The 24,099-nt window shown below is 38.2% G+C and overlaps 4 protein-coding genes across 5 annotated transcripts; 1 reads left to right on the top strand and 3 right to left on the bottom strand.

Annotated features, from left to right (window-relative positions):
- Window positions 1-190: 190 nt before the first annotated feature.
- LOC121979346 lies at window positions 191-7,706 on the bottom strand. Its single transcript, XM_042531326.1, has 2 exons — window positions 7,103-7,706; window positions 191-6,083 (listed from the first exon to the last, which is right to left on the bottom strand). Exon 2 carries the CDS (start codon window positions 3,702-3,704, stop codon window positions 1,425-1,427), a length of 2,280 nt encoding a protein of 759 aa, XP_042387260.1. The 5' UTR covers window positions 3,705-6,083; window positions 7,103-7,706; the 3' UTR covers window positions 191-1,424.
- A 2,130-nt stretch (window positions 7,707-9,836) lies between these two features.
- LOC121982867 (zinc finger MYM-type protein 1-like) lies at window positions 9,837-11,673 on the top strand. The gene is made up of 4 exons (XM_042535895.1): window positions 9,837-10,881; window positions 10,987-11,087; window positions 11,179-11,245; window positions 11,519-11,673. Exons 1-4 carry the CDS (start codon window positions 9,837-9,839, stop codon window positions 11,671-11,673), a joined length of 1,368 nt encoding a protein of 455 aa, XP_042391829.1.
- Window positions 11,674-11,920: 247 nt separating this feature from the next.
- Window positions 11,921-16,530, bottom strand: LOC121979349 (myosin-binding protein 7-like). Its single transcript, XM_042531330.1, has 3 exons — window positions 15,063-16,530; window positions 12,295-12,341; window positions 11,921-12,135 (listed from the first exon to the last, which is right to left on the bottom strand). Exons 1-3 carry the CDS (start codon window positions 16,326-16,328, stop codon window positions 12,036-12,038), a joined length of 1,413 nt encoding a protein of 470 aa, XP_042387264.1. The 5' UTR covers window positions 16,329-16,530; the 3' UTR covers window positions 11,921-12,035.
- A 358-nt stretch (window positions 16,531-16,888) lies between these two features.
- Window positions 16,889-21,219, bottom strand: LOC121979348 (serine/threonine-protein kinase SRPK-like). Of its 2 annotated transcripts, none has more exons than XM_042531328.1 (4): window positions 20,927-21,219; window positions 19,880-20,662; window positions 17,746-17,793; window positions 16,889-17,666 (listed from the first exon to the last, which is right to left on the bottom strand). In XM_042531328.1, exons 1-4 carry the CDS (start codon window positions 21,119-21,121, stop codon window positions 17,223-17,225), a joined length of 1,470 nt encoding a protein of 489 aa, XP_042387262.1. In that variant the 5' UTR covers window positions 21,122-21,219; the 3' UTR covers window positions 16,889-17,222. The 2 variants fall into 2 exon arrangements, with proteins under 2 accessions (XP_042387262.1, XP_042387261.1); XM_042531327.1 differs by having other exon boundaries at window positions 16,891-17,666; window positions 19,754-20,662.
- Window positions 21,220-24,099: the final 2,880 nt, after the last annotated feature.

Raw genomic sequence — 24,099 nt, forward strand, 5'->3', positions numbered from 1 at the left:
TGGAGTTGATTCCACTGAAATTCACAACAAAAGTATTATCTTCAATAGCTAAAGGTGGTATGGATATCTGATCAATGAAACAAGTAGTTGCTCCTGTGTCCAGAATAGCATTGACCTTGAATTTTTCAACTCCAGGAATGTCCAGCTCTACTATCAGGTTGAATAACCCATTACTCTTTCTTTTTGGCTGCTGGGCTTCTTCTACTGAAAATACTTTTTCTCTTCCGGAATCAATAAGAACGTTAACTTCTTCCTCGGCTTCATAATTCTCTATCATCCTGTTTTCTTGAAGTATCTTCTTAAGATCAGCATTCTCAAGTTCAAGAGCATCATTTCTAAGCTTCAGTTCTTCATTTTCAGTATCCACTTCAAGCTTATCTGCACTTGCTCTTCTAAGAATTTCCTCTTTCTCTTCATTAAATTCCTGCCGAAGAATATTCTGCTGGTGTTCTGCAAGGGATTGAATTCTTGCCACTTCTTGTTGTAATCTTTCTATTTCCGTCTTTGCCCATGAAATATAATTTTGTTGTTCCTGTATCAGGTTTTGCGGAACAAATGGTATAGGGACTGACCTTTCTATTGGTATTACCATGTCGAAGTAATTTCGAGTACACATTCCACAGGAAGTGATATGGCAAGAGCTACAATGCATCCGATGTTTCTTCATGGTCTCCCTTTTGCAGCATGTACATTTTTGATAGTGAGGGTCTATTTCACCGTTAATTTCCCATATATGGTTGCAATCATGTTGTACTTTGGGAATCCTAACCATAGGTTGCCATCCTCCAGATTTTCCTATCATATAAGTATTGGTATGTTCGATAAATACACATAGAAATTCTGAACTGAGGATAGAATTAACCTAGTGGTCTTCATTTTCAGAAACACTGTAAATAGCATCAGATTGTTCTTCTCCTTCTTTGACTGAGAGAATTTCATAATCATCAGGGAGCTCTAATCCTTCAAATATGGCTACCCTCTTGATGTTTTTGTACTCCTTTGGGCAATCCCTAGCAAAATGTCCTTCCTCTCCACATAAAAAGCACTTACATTTTTTATTTCTTATAAGATGCTTCTTTTTCTCAATACGAGCATCAGATTGATGAGGTTTACCCTTATAGGTTGTAGAGTTCCTTACCCCATACTTTTTCTTTGGACTTTGGTAATAGCCAGGAATTGGAATTTGATTGCAGAAAGTTAGATCTTTGAGAGATCTGCTGAATGCCGCCTTTTTGCATTCTTCTTCTAAGTATTTGTATGTAAATATTACCCTTCGGTGTACCCCCATGGTATTGCCTTGATATTTTTCATCAAATGCCGCTTTTATTCTTCGTCCGAGGTCTCCAGGTAACTTAAGCCAAAAATTTTCTGACAATTCTGGCCCTGTGAATAGCCTTCCTGTTTTGGCAGCAAGATTCATATATTCATTCATGAAAGGAATAAGTTCCATTCCTGCCTTCACTTGCATTTATCAGCTCTTGATACTCATTTGGATAAGTCATCCTCCACTGTATCCAAGTTAACCTTTCTGCTTCTCCAAGTAAATTTTCAATGAAATCTGCCTTGTCTTGAGTATCGGCGAAATTTTGTAAGGCCACAACATTTTTTGTGATAGCTTCCCATCTCAGAAATACATCTTCAATTCTGTTGAGTTGTGTTGGTAACGTGAGTATCGCCCCTGTTTGTTGATGTGCAGTGGGTAAGTTCCACCATTCAGAGGTTTCTTTTCTCTTGAATGTTCCTCGTGGCTCTCTTGGGGGCGCAAGGCTTACTGGTTCTTCCTTCATCTGCCTGTTGGGAGGATACCCTACTGGGTTCATAGTGGTATCAGCAGGAGGCTGATAATTTGAGGCTGCTTCTTGAGAATAAATGGTTTCTTGGAGCTGCTGTAATTGAGGATAGTCTGAAATCCAATCATCCTTTGTATGTGAAGTTGAAGCAGCAGCAATGATAATATCATCATCTGAAGCAGTATTGATATCATCCCCATCACCTTTCGCGAACGGGTTGGTAAATTTATTTTCAGCGGGGGATGGTGCATCCTGTAAAGCTAGGTATTGAAGATATTCAAGGTAGTCATTGTCATCAGTGTCAGAAGTATTGAAAACAGCTAAAAATTTTGTAGAACTAGATGACTGTGAAGATTCAGTATTAAGAGGAGGGGAGTGTAATATTTGTAGTTGTTGTCGGTACTCCCGGGAGTTTCGTAATTGCCTTGCAGCTTGTGTTAATGGTAATGACTTTGGGCCACAAATAAGATTTTGATAAGCTTCTTCTTCAAATGATTTGTATTGCATGGCATGTCGTCTTTGTGCCTGTCTTTCTATTTGCTCTTCTTGTGATACAAGGGTTTTACCTTTGTCTGGTTGTATATAGAAATCATATTCTTGAGCACAATCTTCATCACTGCAACAGTAATAACATCCAGAGCATAAAGGGTTGGCTCTATTTTTGGAACATACCTGTATGGTGGTAGATCCAAAGCCCTGATCTCCTCTTTGTGTGTTTTGTAATAAAGTCACCTCTCTTACTAGTGGATTTGAAATTCTTTCCAGAATTAATTGTGCAATGTATGTTTGCTTTTTAAGATAAATATCATCATTAGAGGAGTTGTAAGCTAGGATTTTGACTCCACCTCGATAATCAGTATCAATAACTCCTCCCATAATTATGACACCTTGAAGTGCATATGAAGATCTTGAGGCAATTCGTGCATAAGTTCCTTTGGGAACTTGGATACATATCCCAGTTGTAAGACTCATTTGTTTTTGTGCTTTAAGATTGTATTCTTGGTCGACAGCAATATCATAGCCCGCAGCTCCCGAACTCTTTCGTTGTGGTAATAATGCTGTAGGGGTGATTCTTTGAACTAATAGTTCATCTGTTTTTATTGTTTCTTCTGTCAATACTGCAATAGTATGATTAGTAATCTCTTCTTCATCAGATAGAATTTCTTCATCTTTAGAATTATATCGGACTGGTGAAGATGTTGTAGCAGGTTGGTATGCATCAAATTGTAAAGAAATACTTCCATCTAGAAGGTTTCTTGTGTTTACCTCCGTGGGCTGCATTGGTACTCTTATGGTTGATTGTCGTATTACCCAATTGTGTCCTTGTATATCTCTGGTATTGTATCTTCGTCCAGGAAGGGCTCGAACACCATGACTTGTTAAATAATCTACAACATTTTGTATATTGTAGGCGAAGCCGACATTTGGGGTATTTGATAATCTTCCTACTAATCCTCTGGTGATTAGTAGGTTCGCTTCACCATTTTGCCAGTTTTCATAGCCCCTTGTAAGGATGGATACTTGAATATTCTGATAAAAGTCAGAAATAGTCAGCATAGTGTCAGGAATCACATATACCATCTGGCTTCCATGGGTTAAATCAACTTCCATAGTTGCAAATATGGATTGATCTCCCTGCCACCTATTATCTCGGAAGATAATTAGTGCGAGAGTCCCTTCTTCTTGTCGATGGAGAATTTGTATTCGGACTTGGATTACTCCCATATGTAGAAATCGCATACCGCTCCTTTGTAGTTGAATAAAGCTTTCCGGTTGAATAAAGGCTCTATCAACTTGATTGCTAGTAACCAGCATAGCTTCTTCAGATCTGTGCATATAAACTCGGTGGTGTGTATCATCTCTTCTGGAGTGATAAAGAACTTCAGCAGGGACTATTGCTGCTCTTTCCTGCATAGATAACCTTAACTGTGCCTGGGGTCAAGCTGCTGTTCCAGAGAATTATGAAGGGTTCCTCCAGTGAGCCTTCTGGATATTCTTTGAATCCTTCTTTGAACATTATATCGTCTCCTCTGATTTTGACGATATTCTCTGACCTGGTCCTCAAATAAGGGTGCTTCCTCAGCTACTCTTGTGGAGTTGTAACAGGAGGATTTGGAGCCCGGGTAGTCATTTCTTGAGTTTAGCCCTTTCTTCCTTTAATATCACAAATGGATCAGTAAAAACCCTTAATTTGCCTTTTTCTTCTTTTGTTTTTTCTTGGATGGAAAGGGTTTTAATTCTTTCCGTAAGGCTCTGAATTATATTTTCTGGTAAGGGTTGTGGTTGTTGAGGGACTATTTTTGTCTCAAGTCTTTTAACACGTTCTTCCAGACCTTCAAGTTTTTCCAAAATTGTTACAAGTAACTGAATTTGGGTATTTGCTTGTTTAATAAGAGCAATATTATTGCTTATGCCTCCCTTATAATTAGATGGTTTGCAAAATCCCAAAGCAGGTGATTCTATTCCTTCTGTTGCTTGCAAAGCTTCTTTATAAGAGGTTGTTGCTTGAGTGTTTATAAAGCTCATGTAGAAACCCAAGTTTCTACTTTCTGCAGTAGTCTTTCAACCCTGCTTATCTTTTTACTTAATTCCTCGGATAATTTTAAGGCTTGTTCTTCAGTCTGTTTGGGTCTTTCTATCGTTTTCAAGACTATTTCTTTTAATTGTTTTTCAGTGAAAGGTTTACTTTGAACTACTTCTTGTGTCAAGCTTTCTACTGCTTTTCTTAGCCTTTGATTTTCAAGTTTCAACGATTCTATTTGTTCCTGGAGTTGTTTAAAATTTTGTAGATGTACTCGGCAGGATAAACAAATTCTATCGTAAATTACGGACAGATTGTGAGCTAATTCTCTTTTGGTTGGCTGTTCTTGTTTTGAGGCAAGGTCAAGGTATTCAAGGTTCGAAGTGTGAGATTTGGTGTACCATTTTTGTATTTGTTCTTCCCAATGTTTTGACATTTACTACGGATTTCTGATTAAATATTTCTATAGCTTACAGCTTAGAAGGTTCTAAAAGTTTTCTTGCTCACACAGGTGTGCCCTTGGACTTACTCTAGGCCTCCTGCCTTTATAGCCAAGTTAGGACCTGTTATTTTGCAATCCACTCGTCGTTCCTCGGTCGCCTTATTACTATAGAAATTTTTACCAGAAACAAGTAGATAAGATACTATATCAGTTCATGTTTTTGCTATAACTTATCAACAGTTACAATTCGCTAGACATGCCTCCATACTTAACTATAACTGATCAACAGTTGTAATTCGTTAAGCACAGATTTTAAAGAAAGATATCTATTAATGTCAAGCTAGGAATTAGACTTATTTGTTACACCCTATCTCTTCTACTTGAACACCAAAACCTTTTAAGGACTACTCAGCCATGAAAAACTAGCTCTGATACCATCAATCGAAGCGAAGCGTTCAGTAAAGTACAAAAAGTTTAAGTTTTGCAAACTTAGATAGTGTAATAAAGAGAACTTGAGAAAATTACAAGACTAAGGTTACAAAGACTTACAAACTTAGATCTCAGAGTTGGACTTGTATCGAAGTGCGATGTGTGTCCAGCAATGAGCTTGAGTTACGTTTATATAGAAAAACTTTAAGAGAGTCTGAAGCGTGAACTGGGTGCTCATTGGGCCCCATCATCATTCACGGGTTCTTATCTCTTTTGTTTTTCTCCAATTATTTCACACACTAGTTGCTTTTTACAGCTAAGCCTAGACCTTTACAGCTAAGTCTAGAATACTTAATGAGGAAGCATCTTATCTTTATAGACAGGTGGACGGCTCCCCGAGGCTCAATCCACGTTTTCTGATAAAGATAGATCTTCTTTGGATTTTCTGGGTCCATCACGCTCCTTTCCTTAAGGCGGTGTGTCCTCTACTCGTTGCACGATGCTTTGTGCCCGAATAAAGAGGTCCAATAATGCTTCTTTTGTCTTTGTTACTTCTGGAAGGGCATCTTTAAAGTAAAGGCCCTTGTTGTACTGCCCTCTGTAGTAAAAGTCTTTTTCTTTGGCATTGAGGATAAGCTTGAGTTCCCATATGTGGTTGAGGACGTGGGATGCTGCGGTCCATTCAATATCTTCAAGGTGAATTCTGAGCTCCTTTTCTCCAGGTCCAAGGAATTCAGGATTTGGGCTTCTTCCCTGGGTAAGTGATTCATACTGATCCAACAGCCGATAAGGTCCCTTAACTGTTGGGATGCTTTAATACTGGGTTTCTGTGTTAGTTGCTTCAAGATTTCCTCCACTTGGGCTAGAATAGTCAAGTCTTTGTCTTGAGGATGCCATATACCTGTAATGGAACAAACAAGTCGAGATAATGCATCAGCTAAGGCATTGTCTTTACCTTCTATATGCTGAAAGCGCACAGTTATTCCAAGCCCTGTAATGAAATCTGTAAATGCTATCCACCGAACCCTTGAGGGTTTATTTTGAGCAGATTTGTTGAAGAAGCTAATTATTGCCTGACAATCAGTACGGATTAATATTTCTTCTTTATCAAGATAGTATATCTTGAAATTATTCAAGCTGTTCATTACAGCATGAATTTCTGCATCAATGGTGGACTTTGGTGGGGAAAATTTTCCACTAGCATAAATTATAATGTTCTTCTTCGAGGGATATATGATATTGCCAAAAAAAGGGAACAAACTGCAGAATGAATAAGAAGATCCTGGAAGCATATTTGAGCAGACAGAAAGCCAAGGCCCTTTTGGTTAAATACCTTTCACACCAAAAAACCAAGGCAAAACGAAACACAACGGAACCCCAAAGCCAGATAAGGCATGCTGCAGCATCTCCTGATCATCCCAACAACTCAAGGCATTCCAAATCACTTGAGACACTTAGACAGCAATAGACGTAACAAAGAACAAAGACGCCATGTTAATGAAAATTGGAAATTCCTGATCCCTACAAAAGCCAAGAAAATTGGAAGCCTTGACGTAGTTTGCCCCGGCAAGAAATGCATCCATCACACATACCTATGATTCAAACACATCTTAACAATCCTAATCCCTCTCAACTGGATAGAAAAAAAAATCTGCTAGTTTTCCTTTCTACTGAATTGAACATTGCCAGAATCACTCCACCAGCCTTGTTGCTGGATATCTCGTTCGCATACGACTCAGATGTAAAACGTTACAAAGACAAGGGAAGAGTATCGAAGCATGAAATAGGGGAAGTCTAGGAAAGTAAAGATTGCTTTAGAAGTTGCCAAATTCATTTCCCGTGAGATATGCTATACCTTCGTGAATTACGAAATAAAAATATAAATTTATCTACATCTAATCAATATGGAAGAAACCTTACCATCAGAATCTTCGTCATCTTACAAGAGGGTGAAATCCCACCATGTCTCCGCATGCATCGAGATATTATGGACGAAGGACATCACTTCATCCGTAATACCAATAACTCCAGCGCCAAAGTGCCTATCATCGTCGTCCTCCTCCTCCACTTCCTCGTCCCGAAACGGAAGGAAGTTGGAGGTGATTTTGGATATCTCTGAAACGCCCATATTGCCGGAAAGCCTGGAGATACCGGACCTGAGTTTCCCTCCAATCTCAGCAAAATTGTTTCGGATTCCCACTATCGACTCGGAATCAAGTTCCTCCGCCCGTTGTCCCACCTCACTGCGAGCGGCTGGATTAGGGGGGACCTCACGTGAGAAAGGAGGCGACGCCCCATAGTTGACGGGCTAGGGTTTGAGATAGCTCAGAGAGGTCCTCCTTGACGCCCCGGCTGGGATCGTCCTCGTCCTTCTCGTTCCCTCCGCCGATTGGATGGATCTAGGATCGTACCTTGTTTCGGGCTCGGCGGTGCCACTGCCGCCGTTGCCGCGGTGGTCGGTTACGAGCGAGTTCAACACCGATCTCGATAGACAAGACATTGCCGACGCTGGACCGGTTTGTTTTCTTTGGGTATCGAACGATATTCAACATCAACTGGGTAATTTTTAGGGGAAACAAAATCAAAATAATAATATTTTTATTCTTAAAATTTCCAATACCCAAGAAAATTAAAATAATTACTATGTTGTTTTGTAAGTTTGCAACATTCTTAAAATTTCCAATATTCTTAAAATTTTATTTAAGTTCAACGAGAAGAAAAAATTAAAATAATTACTATGTTGTTTTGTAAGTTTGCAAGTATAATAAAAAAATTTTAAAATGGTGATTTAAAAAATATAGATCCGTTATATTAATGATCCTCCTAATGTCGACCCCATGAATATGAAGGGAAGTACATGTAGGTACACAGACGTCAAACGCATGGTGAAAAAAATCTCAAGTCATCAATTCCTGGGAATCGATCCCTGATCATTACGTCAAACGCACTATTTTTATGATGCGTCTTAAAAATGGTGGTTTAAAACTAATCAGGGGCGGATTTAGGCGAGGGCTGGAGGAGGCTGAAGCCCTCGCCAAGATTTGCCGAAGAAAGAGCTAAAGAGGAGTCATGAGAAGTTCTGTGTCCGGCGGCGGCGTGAGAAGCCGGCAACCACTGGACAAAAAATGAAGCAGCGACGTTTTCATCTTGTTTTTCTTTTTTTTTTTTTAATACAATTTATAGGCCTTTGCAGCCCAAGCCCAAATGCCCAATAGGTTATGTTTTTTTTTGTCGTCAGTTCGTCAATTGCACTTTCTCCCTCTTCGCGATCGCGAATCTCGACTCCGCCTCAGCAGTCGGCGACTTGACACTTCGTTCCACCGTCCGTGGTCTGCCGTTAGCGTTCTGTCGTCCTATGTCTGCAGGTCCACCACCCACCAGTCCGACACCCGTCGGTCCGCCGCCCGCTGCTCCGCCTGGCGACGCCCGCTGACTGCAGCAGCAAGCAGCTGCCCTACCGCCCACTAGGTTCAAGGTCCGCCGCCTCCCTCTATGGTTTTTTCTCTACTTTTATTTTGTTTTCTTGTGTAGTGTTGAATGTTGATTCCGCCGTCTGTCGGTCCGCCGCGACGCCGACGACTAGTTTGCCGCCCGCGGCCCCGAACCGCCTGTCCGCCACGACGTTGCCCATCCACTGCATCAGGCCAACAGCTGCAAGCCGCTGTTGATTTGATTAATGTTTTTTTTTACTTCCTGAAATCTAAAAAATAATACCCTATTGTCTGTTGAAAGTGAGAAATATTGTGATTTGATCCTAACAATTATTTAGATTAAGATTAAAACTTGTTAATTTCATTGCAGGACTCTGTGCATTTTGTCCGGGATCAGAAGGTTGTTATTTGGCTCTTCCAGCAAGTACAAGTAAAGGATCCGTCTTACTCTTGATTTACAACATAGTTGGGCTCACGCATTCACATAATTCAAGGTTTTTTTTTTTTACCATACTTATTTTTTTTACTTTTTTATTTCAATTTAAATTAAGGAGTTTAGGATTTAAATTAATTGTGATTTGTGAATATTAATTTAGTTACCCCATATACATGACTTTATTTTTAATTATTTATTTATGTAGATTATGGAGAGGTTTTTTAAACCTAAACGTTTTCGTGAGGGTTCTTCCAATGATCCTAATATTAATGAAGTTGTGGAAATTCAATCTCATGTGGAATTAGATTTAAATGGTATTGTTAGTGATCCTGGATTACGAAAATCAATTGAAGAGTTTGATATTTCTATTCGAGATCAAGTCCGAAGAGAGTACTTGACTAGGGGGGCCCTGCCAACCAATTGGGCATATGTATCCAAAAAGATCTTTTGGTAATCAAGAAAGGAGTTTCCAAGATAGTTGTATAAAATATATACATGGTTAGAATATAGCATATCAAAAGATGCGGCGTTTTGCTTATGGTGTTATCTTTTTAAACCATCAAATAAAGGAGGTCGATATAAAGAGGATGCCTTTGTAAAAACAAGATTTATTAATTGGAAAAATGCTTTAGAAAGATTTAATTTGCATAATGGTGTCGTAGATAGTTGTCACAATCATGCTAGAGTACAGGTTGAATCTTTTCAAGATCAAAGACATAGTATTTCAAATATATTACGAGCACATGGGCGAGATATAGAGATTTCTTATCGCACTCGTTTAATAGCAATGTTGGATGTTACGCGATTTCTTTTGAAGCAAGGACTATCTTTCCGTGGACATGATGAGTCAAGTAATTCTTTAAATAGAGGAAACTTTCTTGAATTGCTTCAATGGTACAGTCAACGAAATAAGGAAGTTTCAAAGGTTGTTAATCAAAATGCTCCCGGAAACAATCAAATGATTTCTCCAGCAATTCAAAAAGACCTTACGCGTGCTTGTGCCTCTGAGATCACACTTTCCATAATCGAAGATATTGGAAACAATGTTTTCTCCTTAATGGTTGATGAATCTCGAGACATTTTAGTGAAGGAGCAAATGGGAGTTGTTTTGATATATGTGAACAAAAGAGGACAGGTGATTGAACGATTCCTTGCAATTGTACATGTATCTGACACTAGCTATCGTTCTTTAAAGGATGCTATCGATGCTTTATTTGTGAAACATGGATTATCATTATCTAGACTGAGAGGTCAAGGATATGATGGAACTTCAAATATGCGAGGTGAATTCAATGGGTTGAAATCTCTCATTTTGCAAGAAAATCCATATGCAAGTTATATTCATTGTTTTTCTCACCAATTACAGTTAGTTATTATTGCTGTTGCTAAGAGTAATTTCAATGCGAGTGATTTTTTTAACTATGTCACTATGATTGTTAACACAACGGGAGCATCATGTAAAAGGAGAGATCAACTTAGGCAAATTGAACATGATAGGATTGTTGCAATGTTGGAGGGTGGAGACATTAGTACAGGCAGTGGCAAAAATCAAGAAACTAATTTAGTAAGGCCAGGAGACATTCGTTGGGGATCACACTACTTGACATTGGGTCGTCTATTATCTATGTGGCCTTCAGTGATTCAAGTGTTGGAGAATATTTATGATGATTCTAGTTCTTTTGATAGTAGAGGGGTTGCCAAAAGTTTGATTCAGAAAATGGAGAATTATGAGTTTGTTTTCATGTTGCACTTGATGAAGATGATATTGGGAATGACAAATGAGTTGTCACTTGTGTTACAACAAAATGATCAAAATATTGTCCAAGCCATAAGTTTGATTGAGAGTGTGAAAGATCAATTTTAAATATTTAGGGAAGACGGATGACATACAATTATAGATAAAGTCAACACATTTTGTGAGTTGAATGAGATCCCAGTGCCGGAGATAAAAGACAATTGTATGATTGGTGGTCGTAGTAGACGTAGAAGGCTAGTCATCACCAATTTGCATTATTATCGTGTGGAGATTTTCTATCAGGTATTATTTCTAAAAAAAATTATTATTATTATATTCATCGATCATAGTTTTTTTACTTATTAATTATTTTTTTTGTGAATTACAATCTTAGGTTGTTGATTCAGTTATACAAGAGATGGATACTCGTTTTTCAGAAGTTGGCACAGAATTGCTTAGTTGTATAGCATGTCTTCATCCAAGGAATTTTTTTTCTGAATTCAATGTTCAGAAACTCGTTCGACTTTGTGATTTATATCCTGAGGACTTCTCAACAAATGATTGTATAGTTATTGAACAACAACTTCAGAATTTCATTCATAATATACGATAGGATCCAAATTTTTTTGAAATTGAAGATTTGGAAAGTTTTGCTCAGAAAATTATTGAAACTCAAAAAAACCAAGCTTATCCATTGATTTATCGTCTAATTGAGATGACATTAATTTTACCAGTTGCGACCGCTTCTGTTGAAAGAGTATTTTCTGCGATGAAGACGATAAAGACTGATTTACGTAACAGAATGGGAGACGAGTGGATGAATGACAATCTAGTCGTATACATCGAGAAAAACATCTTTTCAACAATTGAAAATGAACAAATATTGTAGCATTTTCAAAAGATGAAAAGCCGCAGGATGCAGTTAACTCCTCTTTCTTATCCAATGACCACCTAATATGTCACAAAGTATTAACCAATACTTCAATAAGTAATAGTCTAATTGTAATTTATTGTATTTTATCTTTTTGTGATGTCAAATTGAACTTTTTGTTATTAAATATATTTTTTTATGTTACAAAAGATATTCTGTTAGCCCTCGTTAAAATTTCTCTCTAGATCCGCCCCTGAAACCAATATAATAAATGGAAATCAACATAAAAAAAAGTTAATGCCCTCTGTCAGTGGAATTTGCTTGCACAGTTTAGTATAATAAAAGATTACACTCCCTCACCCATCTCATATAATTGATGCTTACAACTGTGTTTTGAGAAGCCTCCTTTGCGTTGTGCGACAGGGCTTGTTTAAGAATAGCAGAAAGCCAACAGCTCCCACTGCTATACCAACAGAATACCTACAAGGATTAAAGAGAAGTCACCTTAGTTAGGCATAAGTTCTATAACTACAGTAATAACAATCAAGTCTGCTGCATTGGATTTTATTTTCTACTGTATCATCATCTATATTAATTAGCTGTAAAACAATGAAGAAAAAATGAAATGTAAAAACTTACTTGATTTGGGATGGATTCTTCCATAATACAACAAATGAAATGACATCCTGGGGAAACATAATAAAAATGAAGTAAAAATTTGGTTCATGGTATGATGAGTTCTTTAGACTTCAGAGAGATTTAAAATCAAGAGAATGAGAGAAATTTGAATTTGAGACTAGCATTTGTTATGTGGACAATCAATCAGATTTGGGTCATCAAAGTGCTAAGGATCCAAGTGTTACAAGGTGTAAAAATAGAATCTTGCATTGATAATAATAGACATAGGTAGAGGAGACTATCAAAAGTAGCAAGTCCTAATGATTTCCCCCTATTTCTAACATTGTATCAAGTCACAGTGATTTCCACCCCTCCCTCTTTGCGGAAATATTAAGACCTGTCGTGAGCTTCCTCTCTTGCTATGCTTTTTGACTCAACAAATGCACACTGTTGATGTATTATTATCATTCGCAGCGGTCAGGATCCCCTACACCCGTCCGTTGAACATTCTCCTTGGAGACAATGACTGCCTCCACACACGATGTGCTATCCTTTCACAGGCTCATGAAGGACGATCAACGTCAACAATGATGTTGATCCAAGAAGGTAGCTCTTCCAAAGGAAGGCGACTTAGCATCATCAAGGCACCATAGTCTCGCGTAGGGATCAATTGATCCCTTTCGAGTTGCCAACCACCAGTGATGTACTACCTCAATGTTTATCTCAACACCTATGATGTTCTACCTTCCTATTTATCCACAAAGTTGTTATCACCATTACTGTCCTATTTTTGAGCAACAAGCAACATCTTGTTTTGAATGACAAGTATCTCTCTTTTGGGGAAACAATTTTTAATTGGTGACCAATAAACTCCCCTCTATTCAAAATATTGGATTACTCAAACATCTTCAATTTGCCTTTTACAAGTGGCCCTTTATGCTTTTCCAGCTTGATGATAACTACCTAAGAGAGGTTGAATGGAAGGAACTATGTAAGATAGGCTGCAACAGTTCGGATTTGGTTGATAGGCCAAGGCCAACTAAAACATCTTACCACTCCAACTGCTGATATCTTGAGCTTGCTAAAGCCCGTTGAAAGTGCATTAATGCACAATTATGATTCCCCTCCTATGACACTCTTATCCCTCCCAATCTCATGAGCATATTTTGTTGCTTCTTCTCTTGCTATGAGACCTGGGAGACTCGGGATATGTAAAAAGTGACATCTTTTGAGTTTAATATGATTGTAAGTCTCTTCGAGCTGTGATAGATAACACAAAAAGAAGGTATACATTGATTGACTCCATGCTATTGCTATTGGTTTGTAACATAACTTCAAGATCACATTGGATGTTAAGGTTATGCCGATCATTTCAACAAACTCAGTTGCCAATGATGAGATCCTATTAAATTAGGATACAACTCAGGCTCCTAGTAAAATCCCACAAGTTAGCTCATTATCATGATACTTTGTGTCCCAATGCACTATCCTTTTTAAATGACCACCAAAATGACACTTAGATCACTGATTGCTGACACAAACTTGATTTGAATTAATAAATGCACCTGAAATTAAAATATGTTTTCTTTGAACTATTATATATAATCATAATCAACTAAAACAGTTATCATCAAGAAATAGACTAAATATTTATTTAGTGATTGAAGTTAAACCTTAAACATTGGTAGTTTCCATGGCAGATAATTTTGAGATTATAATTAGCTATTGCACTACTCCCCCAAGCTGAGTTACACACAACATTACCATGTTTTTCTTTCCTGCACTACTTTCAACATTATCCCATTAAAATCTGAAGAGTTATGAGAATATAGACTAATAGTAAGAGATTCAACATGCATAGAATACTAAAATATAATGGAATCTCATATCTACAATATACAATGTTTTTAAGAAATAAAAAAGCAACAGAAGCAAAGAAGATTTTCTTGTAATTAGATGGTTTACTTGAAAGATTGACAATCCAAACATCCTGCCCACAGAATCAACAGAAACATACCAAGCTAACATAAACCATGGAACTTTGTAGTTAACTTATGACATATAATAAAAAGTAATCTGCCTCTTAAAATTTTTACATTTGATAACTGTGGAAATATATCCATCCTGATGCAAAATTTGCTCTCAATCTCTAATGCATGACAAAACCAAAGATCAACTAGTCACTCTATTTTGCTTCGATAAATTCACTGTCTAAATCAAGTATGGTTTGCATAATTATATGGCGGCAATACGATTTCATCTTAAAAACTCTATTTTCATCTTGCGGATATCAATCCAGTTTAAGATTTTCTGAAATGAAAACTGTTACAAATTTTAATACAAAAATAATTAAATGGCTAATGTGGCATGATTACATGGGTCACGGTTGTAACATCAACTTGATACCTTCTTTTACGGAAGAGGGATTAGTTACAGAAGCTAAAGGTTGGGATTCACCTTGTTAAGGTTTAAAAATAATCAAGTTAGGCAAGGTGAGCTTTGGATAATTAGCCCAATGCCTTTTGTTTTCATGACTAGATGATGCTTCTCCTTTTTCTGTTTCATGAAGCAAACAAAGTGCATCTTCTGGAAACCAACAACTATGAATGAAAACCAAAGTATTTTTTTAAAAAAATAATAATAATTGACCTAGCCTATGCATGATATAATCTCTGCAAATACTAACATCCTATTTTTCCATTTCATGTTCACATAGGCGAATGCCTATTGTAATTTGATCTACACAAGTAAAAGGCACTCATAGAAAACATTAGTGAATAAATTTTTACCTTGATAATTGGCATGCAAGAAAACTTCTGGGAAAAAGATGGTTTCTTTATGATCCTGCTATCAATGGTTCCTTCCTTGCACATCTGCTGAGCAATTTCTCTCAGTATCATCATCTGTGCTTTATCAGCACTCATGGAAATTAATGTCTGTCTCATAGACTCTCTATCAGCTTCAAGCTCCTGCAGACGCATATTAAGCTTAGTTATTTCCGCTTTCTCAATTACATTACCCATTCGAGATCTCCTAGTCTGTAGTTCCCTTGGTGTGCTGACATAGTCATCACTGGCGCCATGCACCGCATCCACTGTATACACTCTGTCATTCATCTCCTCATAATCTGATACTGCATCGAACGATGTCGGAAATTCATCCCCCTTGTTGAATTCCAGGACAGATCCATAGCTTCCGCAGGAAAGATTTCTGAGATGAAAAGGCCGAGCTCGTGGAGAATGACCCACGATGACTCCCTTATCCATGACATTACCAAATATGCTACTTGGCGTCCGTTCGAGCTGGTAAATCCACTGCTCCAGCTTCTGAAGGTGCTCGCGTGGAGTCTCACAAGAAGGGTACTGATCGAGTTCGGCACCAGCGTCTCTGATGCACTTTATTGAAGGATACTGAGACTCCGGCGGGAACTCGATTTGGGGGATGGCAAAAGAGGAGGTCGCCGTATCAGGTGTTTGCGGCTCAGAAGGAGGCGCATCCCCATCGAGGCTAAAACCGTAGCTGAGGAGGCGGTGGCGGTAGGCCTGGACCTCGCAGGAGAGGGCTTGCATAGCTTGTTCACGCTTGAAGAGAAGGTCCTCAAGGCTCGAGATCTCCTCCTGGTTATGCTTCAAATTCTCCTCGGTGACGCGCTTGAACTGGCGGCTCTCCATGACGATCTCCGCCTTCTCGTGCTGGAGCCGGACTATCATCGACATGGCCTCTTGCGCAGAGGAGGCCGCAGCGCTCCGCTCCTCCTCCAGCTCCTCTTGTAGCTTCTGGATCGTTTGTTGATGGCTGAGGAGGGCCTCGCGAAGGGACTCCTCCTCGTTCCTGGTCTCCGCCCTGGCAACACTGGTGCCGGGTTCGAAGTTGTCCCAATCGGGGCAGACGAGGATGTGGGCGTCGGCTGCGCTCGCGTTCCGCTTCCGCTTCATTGAGCGATTCCAGGAGGTTGAAATGGAACTCCCAGGAGAGAAACTCGCGACGAAGAATCCCTCTCCTCCTCCTCCTCCTGCCCCAAAGGCTGGACCTTTAAGCTGATCACCGGAATCCATGGGTTCCGAGAAACCTAACTGCGGAACCTCAACCAGGAATCAATGCTGCCATTCGAAGGCCACCCTCTGATGCGTCGCCGCCGCCGGCGGATGGGATGCCTCGCAGGCGGCGGCGGCTAGGAAGGAGAGACCGGAGGCGGAGGATGAATTATATGAACGAGGAAGAGCGCAGAGAGACAGAAGAGAGAGGCCACGGGGAAAACACGTGCCTTCTATTTTTGTTCGGAGGGCTGAGAGAGATTTGATGGGCGAGAGGGAATAAGCATGCGTACCGTACAATGGCCTACCTAGTCTGACGACCTCACAATTTGGGGAAAAAATTAAGTAGCTTAATTCTAAAGATTTTATCAAATTAATTTTTAAAAAGTTATACTTACTAAAAAAAAAATTCTACCTTTACAATATTTATCTCAGTTAAAATTTTAATGTAAATGAAAACGTAATAAAATATTATTTATACTTAGCTTAATTATCTCATCAAACAAACTTAAAAATCACAAAACAAAAATCACAAAACTTAACTTTAGTAGTTTACAACACTATTTTCAATCACTTATTGTTCCTTTAAATATAACTAGTGCCCTCTATGTATCAACACAATTGAATAATGAACCCATCCAATATCCACAGTTGAAGCCTCCAAGAATATCCACAGTCCAACAATTCCATTTCTCAACAAACAAAAAAAAAAAAAAAAAAAAAACCATGTTTTGTTCCTTACAAGGACAAATGTTTGATACGATTGGAGAAAGGACTCTTAATGCTATCCCACGGCGTATCTTTTCCAATCATGCTATCCCTCGCAAACATCCCAAAATCAAAACACCTCAAACCTTGATACTGGGTATCCGGAAACACATGCTATGCAAGAACCTCTGCTTTAAGTCGGAGACATCACTGCGTAGAAGCAGGGATATTTACCTTGGATAACTTGCTGTGAGGTTGAGGATCTTTTACCAACTTTGTAGATCCATCAATGGTGATATTACCGAGTCCTATCGCCATTGCTTCCCTTTCATCTTTCTCCTTCCCCTGCTTCTCTGCCGGGCCTTCTGCTGAAGGCTGGATTTTATTTGATTGAGGCAAACTTGGCTCATGAATCTGTGGCCCTGTATCTAGCCATGGATGAAGTAACAATTGGGCTGCTGTGGGACGTTTCTCAGGGGCAAAGTCTAATATCGGAACCAGAAAATCAGCCATGTCGTTGGCATCTCGTTCGCTGAATTCATACTTCTCCATGAGAACTTTGTTAAGGGGCCAACATCTCAATTGACGGATGTGCCTCAAGTCACCATATCTGTTAAAGAAGTCCCGTGAATATCGTCCACCCAAGGCAATCTGAAAAGGCAAAGGATATCTGTGAGATAATATTCGATGACGAGTTACTCTGGAACTGCCTTTGAAAATGTACACATACTTTGCGAGGTATCATCCCAAGTAGTTCCATCATCAATGCCAAGTGGTCCTACAAAAACGAGTAACAAAAGGTTACAACACAAAAATTAAACACAACTCTTTTTTCTACAGACTAATGTACTTGGATGGCTCTAGAAATGCAAACCGAAGCAACAGAAGTTAGCACACACTACTATAAGCAATCTGGTTGAAACACCTAAACATTGATTTATCTATTTCGAACAACTTGCGTTTTTGAATGATGTATTTTCCAGTAAGAGGCCGGAGCAAAAAACAAAGTTGGAAGCTAAGAGCTTGAATGTTCAAGATGTGTCCCTTTCTGAAATAACCATCAATTTTAAAGGGTAAATACTATGCATAAAAGCATGTGTCCTATAGATTACTGCTTCAGTTAGAAATCATGCAATCCTTGTCTCTATCAGTTCCTCGTAATATTTCTCTGCAGTGTGTTGCCAAATTTGTTAGTCAGATTAATACCATTGACTTTTTCATAATGCAAAATATAAATGTCTATCTTAAAACTTAACTAATAGCTAAATCTAGCAACACTATAATAAGAAGAAAATAAAGGTGCTTAATATTTAAAGAAGATTGTGCTTAAGAAACATGAGGTATGTGGAAGTGGTATTGATATATTTTTTTTTGCATTCTAACAATCCAATTGCAGTATCATGGCCACTATTGAATTTTTCTAGATAGAGCTTAAGGTGGCACAAATTGCACACTGTTCAAGGTCATTTTATTCTTCTGGTCAGATTTGGTACATCCAACGCACCTTCAGAACATTCAAAATTTTCATTTTAAGTTTGTAATTTGCAAGAATAGGTTTTGAATATTCTTTTATATTATAGGTCATCAAACACCAATGCACACATGACTCATTTGAGTAAAAATCCTCTATGGATACTAATAATTAGATCCTCTTAAATGGGATGCATATAGCACAGAATTATAGGTGCTGCAACGTGTACAAAAATAATCTTCTTGTACATCATATAAAGGAAAGGAAGCCTTAAGATAGGTATATCTCTTGTTGTTGAAAGAAAAATATTGCAATCACATGGCTAAAATAAATAATAAATCAATTTGGAATAATACAAAGCCAAAAAAAAAAATAAGAGATGTTTCTCCACCAAGGCAGAAAAAACTTGGAATTTGTTTCAAAATGATTGAGGTTTGAAGTTAGGTAAGATATGGAATGGAGAGAAAATAGTTGATTTATTGGGGAAGAACCTTGACAAGTGAGGTTCTTGATCTATTAGAGAAAGATTTTCAACAAAGACAAGTTGAGTCCTGAAATGTTTTATGACCTGAAAAAAGAATAAAAAATTTCTAGTCCCCAAGTTTAGCCATTTGAAATCAATCAAATGCTTCTCTCTTTTCAGCCCCCTTTGTTGTTAGTTTAAAAAAAAAGCACTTAATTTCAAACGCACATGGGACTACTTATGAGATGATTTTTTACCAGTGAATTAAGACATCTTGGAGCATGAAGCAAAAGACAACTGGACAATATATAAATTTGTTTGAGGATATTACTTCTATAGAAATTAAAATTTTAGTGGGGATGGCTGCACCACCAGCTCCTACTGGGGCCATGAGTTCACAAGATTGTTATTGCAACTTTAGTTTGATTACAGAAGAGATTTATGAGAAGCACATCAAAGATAAAATAGCTTCTAAGAAACATAACACCAGATGTGTTGCACATTAAGCACAATCCAAGAAATTTAATTCAATGAAAAGTAGGAAACATGATGAATAATAATCAACCAAAGAATTTGGAGAGTTCTGTTTAGCAGGACAGGTAGAATTGAACAATACACATTACCAAAAGTTGGAACAACAAGTATGGCATAGGTAACCAACTTGAACAAGCAATTCTAGCAGCAAAATCATTTTTTACTTGATTTAAGGTATCAATCAAAGAACCATCCAATGAATCATCTAAACAAAAAAGAACCCAGCCAATGAATCATATAAACACAAATAGAAAGTTCCATGAAACTCACCTCATCTCGGTCGAAATTATCACCACTATGTGGATCAAATAAAACATCCCCTGTGGCAAGCTCAAAGCAAATACATGCAAATGACCATAGATCAGCAGATGAAGAGTATTTAGATCCAAGAATCACCTCGGGACACCGATACTGCCGTGTCTGGATGTCATTAGTGAACTGTTTATATGTCCAACATGCATTTCCAAAGTCAACTAACTTGCACCTGAGATCTGCCTCCATTGCCAATCTCTTTCTTGTTGCTTTACTCCCTCTCCTATGACCTTGTGATGTGCCATCTTGTGCCTCCCCACCACCAACATCATTCACTGCTTTTGAGTCTCCTTTATCCTCTGAGGCAGCAGTGTCCCGTGCTATTGCAGTTGAGCTCCCAGCTGTAGCAGCAGCTGCACATTTCACCTTCCTCCTGACTTTTTTCTTCTGGCTTCTCATAAGATCATCACCCTTGGACCGAGCAGGAGATATTGGTGATGGATATTCAGATATGACGGTGGAAAGGATGAGTGGAGTGCCTGATCGATAAGGATCCTTGGCTGGGTCAAGGCTAGACAAGAGGAGAATATTCTCTGGCTTGAGATCAGTGTGGATGATAGAAAGATCCCGGTGGAGATAATCGAGCCCTATAAGGACATAGCGGCAAATCTCCTTCACCTTGGAGAGTGGCATCCCTCTATAATCTGTGTACTTTATTAGTGTTAGAAGGTTATCCCCAAGAAATTCAAAGACCATACAGACATGGTGTCCATTTGGCCCCAAATGCTTGAAATGATCAAGCAACTTCACCACACACCGAGTGCCATCAGGATCACCGTCAGCAATCTGCTTCAATATCTTAATTTCATCCATGGCAGCCTCCGTGTAGTGCTGCGCACTCTTCTGAACCTTCAGTGCTACATACCGCTGAAATTGACGGCGCAAACCCAAATTCAGCAACATTTTCTCTACTTCAAACGAAAAAAAAAACCCAGCTCTTGGCATGTTTCCAAGATTTTCTCTACTTCTAGTAAGTTCTATTGCATTCAGTTGGTGCACTATCGACAGTTAAGGGCGATTTATGGATTTGACAGTAGTTACCGCAACATTTCAGTAATTCTAAGAGAAAGACAGTTGGGATTTCATTGGACATCAAGAATCAAGAGCGAATGAGATTTTAGGGCAACTCACGGAGTGGACGGTATCCCAAGCGAGCCAGACGGTGGAGAAGTGGCCCCAGCCGAGCTTAGCCTGGACAACATATGCCCCCTGCTTGAAGGAATCGCCGATCCGGACAGCGTGGTACCCGCCCCGTCGGTAGTCTTCGCTACCCTCGTCCTCCGACGTGTAGTTGCTGCTCTCACTCCGCCCGTCCTCCTCCGCCATCCTGCCGTCGTCTCCTCCACTGCAAAACGATTCTCCCGTACTAGGGTTTCGATCCGCGCCAAGTGGCCTCGCCTCCTTCCCCTTCCCCTCCCTCGCCTGCCGTCAGCTGGCAACTATAAAATAAGAGTAATAAATACTCAGGGGAAGAAGGTTACGCTGCGTCGCAGGCGTCTCATAACCGCCAGAACTAGAGACGCGAAGGAGCGCACGTGGGGCACGTGGAAGTATTGCATTGGCTGAGCAGTTTTAGTTAACAGATGGAAGTGTTCCACGAAATACCAAAATGAAGAGTCTGACACACGCATGACAAGTGTCGCCGTGATGGAGTGGCGATCTGTAAAGGGCCGGTAGAATTGTGGGACCCACTATGAGGCCGAGGGGACCCAGTGCCGTATCGAGTTTCATTTCTTATTAATTTTGAGATTAATTAATAATTTTGATGAATTTTAAAAAACAATTAATTTGCTTAAAAAATAAAACCAAATTAAAATTTAACTTGAAACTTTAAGGAATTAATTAAGAGTGGACAGAAAACTCATGTATTTTAATTCGAACCAAGTTTTATTCATTTTGGAAGTAGGATTTGTAAATAAGTTAAATCTTCATGTTAAAGTTATTTGATAAGGTGATCAAGTGACATCAAATTGAGTATATGCACTAAAATAATTGATTTAGTTCATTTAAAAGTTTTTATATTTTTTAAATTTATTTAATTGGTCAGTAAATTTAATTGTAAAGGTTATTTATTATTTAATAAAAAGATTTATTAGTGTTTTTATGAATATATATAATAAAATATTACCTTACACACTAAAATTTAGATGTAAGAAAGTAATTTTTTTTTAAAAACACTAAATGCGAGGTATATAATAACAAAATTTTATATATATATATATATATATATATATATATATATATATATATATATATATATATATATAACACGATGTTAATTTTTATTGGATAAAAAAAATTATTATTATTACTTATTTAAAATTTTTATTTAGCCACTAAAACCCACTTTTTTAATACTCAAAGCTCAGTCCACCTCAATAAGTTTAAGCTCCTTGCAATTCTAATTCTTAGATCCGTCCTATATATAAGCCTCATATGATGCGCAACTCTCATTACGCAACTCCCATAGACATCCGAGCACCCCCCACATATCTAAACACGAGGTCGAACAAATATATATAGAGAGAGGTTACATCTTATGGTCAAGTTAGTATATGAACAACAAATATACTACCACTTTATGGTCTTAGAAAATCAACTAGTAAAAATTGAAAGTCATATTTACTAAAAATACTCAAGCCACATATTTCAAAGAAGCTTTAAAAAAATTAAATAAAATCCTTAGTAAATTTTTTCTAAACAAAATATGTTGGTACAATTAACACTAATAATCAAACTTGGATTTTGATATATGTCAATTAGTTAAAATTAGATATTATGTGTTTTAATATATTTATTAAGTGTGTAGAACTAAAAAATTTGATGGGACCTGACACCAGACTGAATTCTAGTTAAGTTAATAACATGCACAAGAAGATCAAATAGGTTGATATCTTGTAGGAAGTTCACTTTGCACTGTGAATTATCTAGACAATCGGAAGAGTGGTTCAGTCACTAATGCTTGAAAAGAGAGAGAAGGGAAGAAGAGAGAGAGATTGAGAGATTAAGAGAGGAGAGGGAGAGAATGAGCGTGAGTGAAGGATGATAGATTCTATGATTTCGATTTCGTCATGATGCTACTTAATGTACCTATGCATAGTTCATATACCTAACTGCATGCTTATACGCGTGTAGGAATTTTAACTAAAGTCTGACACAACCCCGCGAAAGTCGCATCGAAGAGTTTATCAAAGTTCTAACTCCATTAAATAAAGAAATAACTCTAGAAAGCCCGACTAAAAAGATACCCTCTGTCACAGGACCCCCTCCGTCATATAATTATTAAAGTTATCCAATTTACTTTCTAATAATATATATATATAAAGATGGATCTTACTTAGAGCTGCCCTGGGCTCTAGCCCAACCCAAAAATTTTATTATTATTACCTATGTAAAATTTTTATTTAGTCCACTAAAACCCACTTTTTTCATACTCAAAGCTCAGTCCACCTCATTAAGTTTAAGCCCTTTGCAACTCTAATTCTTGAATCTGTCCCTATATATATAGGTCTCATATGATGCATGACTCCCATCATGTGACTCCCACAGACATCCGGGCACCCTTGCACATCTAATCGGGCATGGGAGTTGAGCACGAGGTCGAACAACAAATATATATATATATATATATATATATATATATATATATATATATATCATCGTAAGAATAAGTTAGCATCAAAGCCTTAAAAAAAATCATGTCATTCTCTCTTCTCCTTCCATCCTCTACGCCAACCCTAGCAAAAGCACTGTGATTTTTCTCCTCGTGTTCCCTCTCTCCGCGATCAGCTTGTCGCACCTCCCTCTCTCGCGTACGAATGTCGCGACCTCCTTCTCTCATCACCTCTCCACAGCAATTCATCGCCGTAGCTCAGCTCTTCTTCGTCGACTCCCTCTCAACCAATGAACTCCTTGTTAGAGTGTATACTAAAAGCCTAGCTTTTGGTATAAACATTTATCTAGAAATAAGAATCACATTGGTCAAATGACTACATTTATGATAAATGTAGTTATTCAATTAATTTATATTGTAGATAACATGGTGTGTGATGTCACACACAGAAGATCATGTTATCAGTACCTTATAAATTATAAACAGTAGCTCACGACCAAGATGGAAAGGAACAAACCATTGGAAGGTCGTAATGTAATTAGGTATTAGTTTATCTTAACTATATAATTACACTAGTACACTTAGAGTGTATTGAGCAGGACCATTTGAGGTCGTTCCTTTTATACTGACTTTATGAAGGAACAAAGACCTCAGTTATTATGGAAGTGTGTGCTCTTAATCCTAATATAAT

The sequence above is a fragment of the Zingiber officinale genome, chromosome 5A, assembly GCF_018446385.1.
Source record: "Zingiber officinale cultivar Zhangliang chromosome 5A, Zo_v1.1, whole genome shotgun sequence".
Classification (NCBI taxonomy): domain Eukaryota; kingdom Viridiplantae; phylum Streptophyta; class Magnoliopsida; order Zingiberales; family Zingiberaceae; genus Zingiber; species Zingiber officinale.